Below are 8790 nucleotides of genomic sequence, written 5' to 3' on the forward strand. Positions count from 1 at the left end.
TTATTTACTTTTCTCTGTTCTCTCCCTGTTCCTCTCGTTTTGTGCCCTTGCGACCCACCCTGAATAAAATTTTCAACAACATTACTCCCATGGCCTTTCTCTCGTTGGTTCAACTCGGGCAACACGTTTCGTCTGTCCCCAATGCGGTGTATCGGGACCGGTCAGTCGGGGTCACGAGTGTTGGTTCACCTTTGGACCAGTCGCTGGCTCGGGATGGAGCTGACCGGAAAATAATCCCCAGCCCGACTGGGTAGGGGTCCCGGGGCCACCACTACCAACGCGGCCACCACACCTCCCCCTTCACACGCCCGACCGCTGTGAGCAAAGGGGAAAAGTCAGACAAAAAATTAAGACAAAACTCGAAATGACAGCAAAGCTTAAAAACCGAGTGCATCTGCTGCTTACCTGCTTCGGTTGGACCTACCTTCCATCATGTCGAGTAACACACCAAAACCACATCATCATCTGTCCTAAGACATGTCCTGGCTGGGACCTACAAATAGCCTTATAATCGCCATTGACCAACTACAGTCTGTCTTGGGGAGTACAGATGCTAGATCTTCCGGCACCAACCTGCAAAATGAACGCTTCCATCCGTACTGCAACAGTAGGACAAGGCAGTAGAACGAGGAGGCTGAAGCAGTCTAATATCAAGACAACGACACAAAATGTAATAGCGGACAAAACTTCATCTATAGAGGGGATTCACAATGAAGTGTCGTGGCATACCCTCCTGACACCACCAACAACACCCCCGGCGGCCAAGTCGCCGTCGCCATCGCCAACATCACCACCAATAGAGGAGGAGCCTGAAAGTTACGACCGATATCTTGACGGCGCGAGCATACAACCCGCCGAGCTCATCTCCGCCAGGCCTCCACTATCCACCGGTCCAAACGACTCCATCCAGAGCTTTACCTTCACCTTCCGCGTGCCGCGAGACTACACAGATGTCACGCCGCCGTCGTCATGCAACTCGTACATGCTGCACGCCGAGCTCCTCCGCAGGTCCAGCCCGACGCCCGAGCTCACCGCAGCGCCCATCTTCGTCTACCTCTGCGGCGGGCCTGGATCGGGACAGCAGCCAGACCGCCACCGGCTGCTGAACCGCTACGTTGTAGCCAACGGATACCAGATGCTGCTGCTCGACTACCGCGGCTGCGGGCGGAGCCAGCCGCTGACGGTCGACAGCGTACTTGAGCGCACCAGCAGGAGTCGTCGCAGGGATGGCAGCCCCAGCCGCAGCAGCAGCAGCAGCAGCAGCAGCAGCAGCAGTACCCACGAGGCCGTGCGGGCGTTCCAGGAGGTGCGGCAGGGCAACATTGTGCGAGACTTCGAGGCCGTCCGCCGCTTCCTGATCGACTACATCCCGGGCCAACGTGCGCTCGAGGAAAGGTTCGTCCTCCTGGGCCAGAGCTACGGCGGCTGGATTGCCCTGACCTACGTCGACCGGTACCCCGGTAGCGTCAAGGCTGTGCTGCTGACGGGCGGGATGCCGCCGCTCGGCGCGTCGCCGGAGCGAGTGTACGCAAGGCTGTTTGACGAGGTGGGCAGGGCGAACGAGCTCTTCTACGCGAGGTACCCGGAAGCCGCGGAGGTGGTGCGGCGCATCGCGGCCGGGATCCTGAGGGCGCAGGACAAGCGGGGCATAAAGCGCAGGAGGTTCAGCAAGAGGCGCAGGGTGGAGGAGAGGAGGTACGGCGCGGACGACAACGTACCGAGCCTGGCGACCTTTGCCAGCATGGGCCGGCTGCTCGGGGAGCCGGACGGCGCGTGCAAGCTGCACGAGCGCCTGGCGCTGATCGACAAGCACATGGCCGCGACGGGCGGCCCGCCCAGGTTCGAGGACATGGACACGCACCGGTTCAACGACCGGCTGCCGTACGCCTTTGACCACGAGATCCAGTGCTACGTGTCCACCGAGGGCCAGACGTCCAACTGGGCGGCCAGGGCGGTGCGGGACGGCAACGCGGCATACGACTGGATCTCGAGCAGCACCGAGGACGAGCTGGACGCGGTGGCGGCGGCGTCGACAGACCGGATGCACTTTCTCGGCGAGGCATTCATGCCCGAGCACGCCGACGACTACGCGTCGCTGCGGGCGCTGGGCGGGCGTGCGTTCGCCGAGGAGGTCGTCCGGGCCGGACAGACCGAGACGCTGTTCGACATGGACCGGCTGCGCGACAACGAGGTGCCCGTCTATGCCGTCATCTACCGCAAAGACATGTATGTGGACGCGGACCTGGCGGTCGAGGCGGCGGCCAAGGTTGGGTCCGTCAAGTGCGTCAGACTGCCTGAGACATCGGAGCTGAGGCACAATGCGATAAGGGAGAGCGCGGATCAGGTGATTGGTATTTTTAGGGATCTCGGGTTTGATGGGTTCCCAAGAGATCCAGAGATTTGAACAAAACAGAGACTACTACTATTCCTGTACTTGTGGTCGAATTGAACGTGGATATGGCACGTTCTTTCCCCCTTTTCTATTTCTTTCTTTTTTTTTTCTTCTTTTTTTTCTTCTCTTTCTCAGGGGCGAAAGGAAAGTGGGCTTTCTAAAATGATACCAGATATATGGGGTTTTGGTAATGCGTATCAAGGTTGGACGCTGGAAATAGATCGTCGCAGCTCAAAACACGGCAGTTGGGGTTGCAATTTATAAACTTTTCATAGTTGACGAAGCGAGTTGAGGATAAAACTCAAACAGACTAAAGCATCAGTAAAAAGGGGGATGAGATCATGGACGGCTGTAAATAACCTTTCGTAGATTTGTTTAGAAACTCTCCTCGCCAATCACAGTTCCACATATACCCACTGTGTTCTCCACATTTTGCATAACTGCCTCAATCATGCCTGGAGTTTTTTGGCCTCACCTCCCCGCCCCCAAGCTGTCCCCAGCCCTGCGTTGTTTGGAACTTAGTCATGACATTGAGGGCCAAGCCTTCCCGCACTGTTTCGTCTGTGGAGTTGCTGTCAAAATACTGTCAAATAGAGCTAGTTGAGCCGCCATTTTCCACCTCAGTGATTGGATAACTACCCCAGAATAGATGATCGACGTAAGATTTGTGTATTATGTTAGTCGATTTCCTAAAAAAGAGCCCATGCCTGAGGATACCTTCATGCACCCACATGGCCTAAGGTGGAGTTTGATGTTTATTGGGAGCTGTTACTATGTAAACATTTGATGATCGTGGAGAGGCATGTTTTTTTTTGGAGTATATATTGGATGAACACCACTCCCAACAGTCTGGTTCAGTTTCTCTTTCTCGCCACTCTCATCAAGCCCACAGTCTCCAGTCTACATTTAAACCTTTTCTTTTTTTTTCCTTTTTGGTTTCTTTTGTGTCATCTCCTTCAGCTATAGTCACTCGCTCGGTCGGTGAAATTATTAGCTGCTTCTCTTCTTTGGTCTTCTGTCTTGTCAATATCTATTTCTTAACCGAAACAAAAGACAAAATGGTTCAATTCTCCCTCACCTCGGTTGTTCTCCTGGCGAGCAGCCTCTTTTCCACGGGCACCTTCGCGGCCCAGTCCAACGGCTGCGGCAGTGTCAATGCCACCCTGGTTTCCGGCACGCACAACATCAGCGTCGGTGGCCTCCAGAGGCAGTACATCCTCAAGCTTCCCGACGGATACGACGGCAAGACTCCCAAGAAGCTCATCTTTGCTTGGCACTGGCGCTACAGCAAAATGGAGGACGTGGCCAACGGCGTGAGCATTCAGCCTTGGTACGGCCTCGAGTCCCGCGCCAAGGGGTCCGCCATCTTTGTAGCCCCCAACGGCATCGACCAGGGATGGTCCAACGACAACGGCCGCGACGTCAACTTCATGGACGCCATGCAAAAGGAGCTCGAGGCCGGCCTGTGCATCGATACCGATCAGCGCTTCAGCACGGGCTTTTCGTACGGTGGTGCCATGACCTTCGCCCTCGCCTGCGCCCGGGCCAGCGTCTTCAAGGCCGTGGCTATCATTGATGCAGGACAGGTCAGCGGATGTGAGGGCGGTAATGACCCGCTCAACTTCCTGCAGTTCCATGGAACTGAAGACACCATCTTCCCCATGTCCCAGGCCACACAGCTCAAGGATAGGTTCATCAAGAACAACGGCTGCCAGTCAAAGGACGTCACACTCGCCGGCAACAGCACCCAGAGCGCAGAGACAGACTTCACCTGCACCAAGAAGAAGCTTTCCTTCGTCAGCTTTGTCGGCGGTCACGTCGGCGCACCCCTAGGACAGCAGAGCTCCCTTGCTCCGGATACCACCTGGAACTTCTTCACCAGCTCTACTTAAGTTTTTGGGGTTTCATTTTCTGAGATGCAGTGAACAGAGTTCACGATGGTCATTTCTTTGCTTGGGCTGAGCCTTTTTATGTTTGCCTTTTTCGGTTTTGTTGGCATTAGGGGTTTGGAGTTGGTTGTTACGTTTGCATTTTGGTATACGTTTGTACATACCCAAGTTGGCAGGCACCATGCACACATTACAAATAGGACGGGATTCCCTTTTGACTTGTCTTTTGTCAGTATGCTGAATACATGGTTAGTGCCTGATGTTGATGTGCTCTCTGATGACAGTCCGGTTACCCTAATCTGAGGCGTCCCTAGATCAACTAGCCAACAGAATCGCAAGAGGTAGCAAGGTAATGGAAGTGTCGAGCATGAGTACCAAGTATAGGGGAGCTACCCCTTACTAGAACTCTGGATACTGTGCTTGCGCCGTGCTGTAAGACTGTCGTCTTTTAGTCATCTATTTGGTTGGAGGGTTTGAAGTTAACTTTGATCGTTGGCAGGATGGTGTGGATCAGACATTGCCTAGCGGGCGGCTAACTCCCTGACTGCTTGTTCGCCACATGAAAGCTAGAGAGATGACAAATATCGTCCAGACCTGGGCTAAGATGTCAATCAAATCTTATTTAGACATCATCTGTAGGACAGCAGGAAGTTTCCGCTCGGGTTTAGAACGGACGACGACGCCGAATGCCGAGGGAGCCAGTATATATGCTGCGGGGTACGCTTTTGCCTTTGTGCTCCGTGAAATGCGATAATTCTTACTCGGTCAAGAGTCACCTCCTCTTGGACTATTGTAACAGTATCAAAGAGAAATAGGAGACAATGGGGCCATCTGCTGTGGAAGAGTTTGTCGATTACGGGCCAACTCCGAGTAAAAGTTCGGGAGCTGTAGCTTCCGGGAAGCAGACGACTTTTCGGAGTGGGGACCCGAGAGCCGCCCTGGCCGAGATCAGCGACGCCGAGGTCACGGGTCCGCCAGTGTTTGAGAATCCGACCGAGGCCCGGGCCTACTTTAAGCACCGGCTTGCAATTGCCTTTCGCATCTTTGCTCAGTTTGGCTTTTGTGAGGGCGTGGCAGGCCACATTACCTGTCGTGATCCCATCGATCCGACTTCGTTCTGGGTCAACCCTTTTGGTGAGTTTTCTTGACCTATACGCCCTGGAAAATGAGGGGGAGAGCCAGTGTTCTTGTCAGAAAAGCTGATTGGTACCTGCTGGGCAAGGTCTTCACTTTTCGTTAATCAAAGATGACGATCTGTTGCGGGTGAGCGAGGACGGAAAGGTCCTTGAAGGCGGGAGGAACCGGAGACTGAACCTTGGTGAGTATTTAACATACCTTTCCCGAAATAGGGGTTGCGACCTCATGGACAACTAGAAAAAATAAAGACCAGAGATACTAACCGAGAAAAAACCCAGCCGCATACGCAATCCATGCCGAGCTGCACCGTGCCCGACCAGACGTCATGTGCGCCGCGCACGCCCACACCGTCTACGGAAGGGCCATGTGCAGCACCGGCCGACCGCTGCGGATGCTGACGCAGGACTTTTGTGTCTTTTGGCGGGACATTGTGCTGTACGAAAACTTTGGCGGCGTCGTCTTGGCGGCCGAAGAAGGCCGTGCTATCGCGTCCGCCTTGGGCGGCAGGAAGGCGGCCCTGCTCGCCAACCATGGCTTGCTGGTGGCGGGGCCGAGCATCGAAGCGACGGTCGGTTGGTTCGTGATGCTTGAAAAGTGCTGCCAGGTGCAACTGCTTGCCGAGGCGGCCGTGGGTGGTGGGTCGACGCCTGGCAACGGCGACGTGATCACGATCGGGGACGAGGAGGCGAAGGCGACGTGGGAAGTGGTGGGCTCGGGGGATCATGGTTACTTTATGGGCCTGCCGCTGTTTCAAGTGGGAGAGAAGGAGTTTGGAGAGGCTACTCACATGGGTAGAGGGATAGAGCCGCGTTGAACGAGGCCTTGAGGGGATGCAGCCTGGTCTTGTGGGCATCGAAGGCCTGGTTGGTTGGTTGGAAAAGATCCCAAAAGTTCGCTTGGGCTGGCATGGCACAGAATAAACAGCGGTTGGGCCTTGACAAGGAATAGTATGGCAGCCGTCAAACGCTTGTTTTTCTACACTGGGCCAGTGTGCCTTCTCAAATGGTCAGATTTCTCTGACATTATCTTTCTATTGGCTCATTTTAAATACAGAAAATCAGTTTTGAGCGCACTGAGCCTCGACTTTTTCAGCTCCTCCTCACATCACTTCGGCAAATCAAATAAAAGAAAAAACGCAAAATACTTACGCGTTACTGTGAATATCAACACCCCAACTGAGCTTCCCACAAGCTCGACTCTGCTCGAGACTTCCAAAGTCTGGTCTGCCTTTTCCTTTGCCTTTCAAGAAAAGTCCCACTAGTACTGGTACAAGGGCCACAGCCAGCTCCTCAAAAGCTCACTATTGAAGAAAAGCTCGTGTGAGCTTGTGACTATATTCTTGAACTTTCTAATCCCAACGCTACTGTTTGCTAACTTGCATTCACCCTCGAATGAATATGAGTAGCAGAACAAGTCGACATCCAGGTCTCTCGTGAACCTTGAAACATCCGATAAACTGCCCAGAGAGGCACGATGGCCCCTCCACCGACACCAGACACGGGGAGGAACGAGGAGCTAAGCTTCCCGGCACTCCCAAACCTCTTGAACAAGAGGCTGCAAGGGTACCTGGACGGTCTGGCAGACCAACTTCACGAATACCACGTGGACATGGTGGACCACACCAAAGACCTCAAGGAGGCACTGGAGGCTCGGGTGAGGAAGGAGGCCAGAAGGGCCAAAAAGGCCAAGAAGACCAAGAAGAACGTGAGCCGCCAGAAGGAGCAGAAGGATGTGGGTGCGGGCGGGTCGGTCCCAGATTCGCAGGCGAAAGGGGCCAGAGATGAAAAGGGCAATCTAATATTTTGGAGTTTACCATGATTCTCATTCATTCCATTTTTACCTTTTATTGTTCGGCTGGGTTGCGTGGCCATTTCTGATACCCGCTTGAGTTTTTGATACCACTTCTTGAAGCACTATAAACCTGACGCCATCGTCACTGGTACCTGGCAAGCCCCCACTGTATGGAGTGATGTATGCTATGTGACATTTGTGTGAAGAGCTTGGCATTCTGTGGTTCTCTATGGCTTCTCTCAGAGACCCAAACGGTAGCCCCGGAGGTGTGGATGTTCACTTGGTCACCCACAAGAAAAGAGTTAATTTTGTTAGCATCTTGTTCGAACAAGATGGTGAATTGATACAACTGTGAGATCTCAGCTCCCAGGAACAAAATACAGCATCACAAAATACCGTAGACAAGAGGCCCAGGTACAAAAGAGTGACGTCACAGCTTAAACTACCACTTAGAAATGGGAGCTTGCACACTCACAACAGCCCCATTAAAGTGTTGCGGCATGGTGTGACCGGGACATTTGCCATCTTCCACCCACTGAAGGTCGGGCTAGATCTATAGAGGTTCGACTACGGCGTCAAGGAGCTCATCTGCGTCAAAAAAAGAAGAAGAACTGTCCTAGAAGTAAAACTGAAGGTTACCTAAATAAAATCAGCGACAAGCACCAACCGACAACAGAAACTGACAAGAGCCATCAGCACCATCAAATCTAACATGATTCAAGTATGTCGTAGTTGGCGATCTTTTCGTTTCTTTCTCTACTCCAGTTCCAATGGCATTGCCGCGCCTATCGGGCTTATCACATCAAGAACAACGTCGTCTACAAGCTACCTACACCTGCCAAGCCTAATAGCGTACCTGAACTTCCCCTAGTCTCCTTGCCAGACTTGGAGAAAATCCAAAAGGATGACGCTCTGAAGTCTCGTCCGAGAGTCAATTGATTCAAAAGCAAAACAAGTATGAGTACTAAAGCGGATCTCTGCAGGGCGGACTCAAGAGCAGAGAGACAGGGACTTGCCTAGGCCATCTTGAGCATCTTGCTGGCTCACCACGGAGGGCAGGTACATGATCACAAGGCTAGACACTACGCAGGAGAGCAAACCGCCCTTGTCAAGTTTGATTGGAGGCCAAGTCACACGTGGCTGACAGATACCGCCAAGGCTAAGTACCACCGCGTTGACGGCTTCGTCAAGACCATTGGTCTGGCCATGGCAAGAGGAAATATATCCGTAGCAATACAAGACCTGCAGAGTTTCTAAGCTACGGTGTACTTGGTCTTGAACCTTTTTGTTTGGAAACCTGAAGCTGATGATATAGTCACGGCCCGCCGGTGAAATTATCTATCACACCCTGCTCCGCATGCCAAGTCCTGTATATCGTCAGCCAACGCAGGGGTCAGCATAACACGAATACGACAACGAAAGCGATAACCAGCATAACCCCACTCCACGGCAGCATTATGTTGTAAGCGCTAGGTATAAATCAAGCATCCAAGCTGCAGATGAAGCACCCATCATCTTGGTCCGTCATGAAAACACTCTCTTATTCACATCTAATATTCACACACATCCCTCCTCGCCGAA

At 53.1% G+C, this 8790-nt stretch overlaps 4 protein-coding genes across 4 annotated transcripts; all 4 read left to right on the forward strand.

The window, feature by feature from the left end:
* Positions 1-580: 580 nt before the first annotated feature.
* Positions 581-2404, forward strand: PgNI_02056 (uncharacterized protein; the record flags this gene model as incomplete). Its single annotated transcript, XM_031122124.1, has 1 exon — positions 581-2404. The coding sequence occupies one exon, from the start codon at positions 581-583 to the stop codon at positions 2402-2404; it is 1824 nt and encodes a 607-aa protein (XP_030987331.1).
* Positions 2405-3450: 1046 nt separating this feature from the next.
* Positions 3451-4284, forward strand: PgNI_02057 (uncharacterized protein; the record flags this gene model as incomplete). Its single annotated transcript, XM_031122125.1, has 1 exon — positions 3451-4284. One exon carries the CDS (start codon positions 3451-3453, stop codon positions 4282-4284), a length of 834 nt encoding a protein of 277 aa, XP_030987332.1.
* An 818-nt stretch (positions 4285-5102) lies between these two features.
* On the forward strand, positions 5103-6232 carry PgNI_02058 (uncharacterized protein; the record flags this gene model as incomplete). Its single annotated transcript, XM_031122126.1, has 3 exons — positions 5103-5415; positions 5504-5599; positions 5697-6232. The coding sequence occupies 3 exons, from the start codon at positions 5103-5105 to the stop codon at positions 6230-6232; spliced, it is 945 nt and encodes a 314-aa protein (XP_030987326.1).
* A 659-nt stretch (positions 6233-6891) lies between these two features.
* PgNI_02059 (uncharacterized protein) lies at positions 6892-7236 on the forward strand (the record flags this gene model as incomplete). The annotated part of the gene is made up of 1 exon (XM_031122127.1): positions 6892-7236. One exon carries the CDS (start codon positions 6892-6894, stop codon positions 7234-7236), a length of 345 nt encoding a protein of 114 aa, XP_030987327.1.
* Between the last annotated feature and the right edge of the window lie 1554 nt (positions 7237-8790).

The sequence above is a fragment of the Pyricularia grisea genome (genome assembly GCF_004355905.1).
Source record: "Pyricularia grisea strain NI907 chromosome Unknown Pyricularia_grisea_NI907_Scaffold_1, whole genome shotgun sequence".
Lineage (NCBI taxonomy): Eukaryota > Fungi > Ascomycota > Sordariomycetes > Magnaporthales > Pyriculariaceae > Pyricularia > Pyricularia grisea.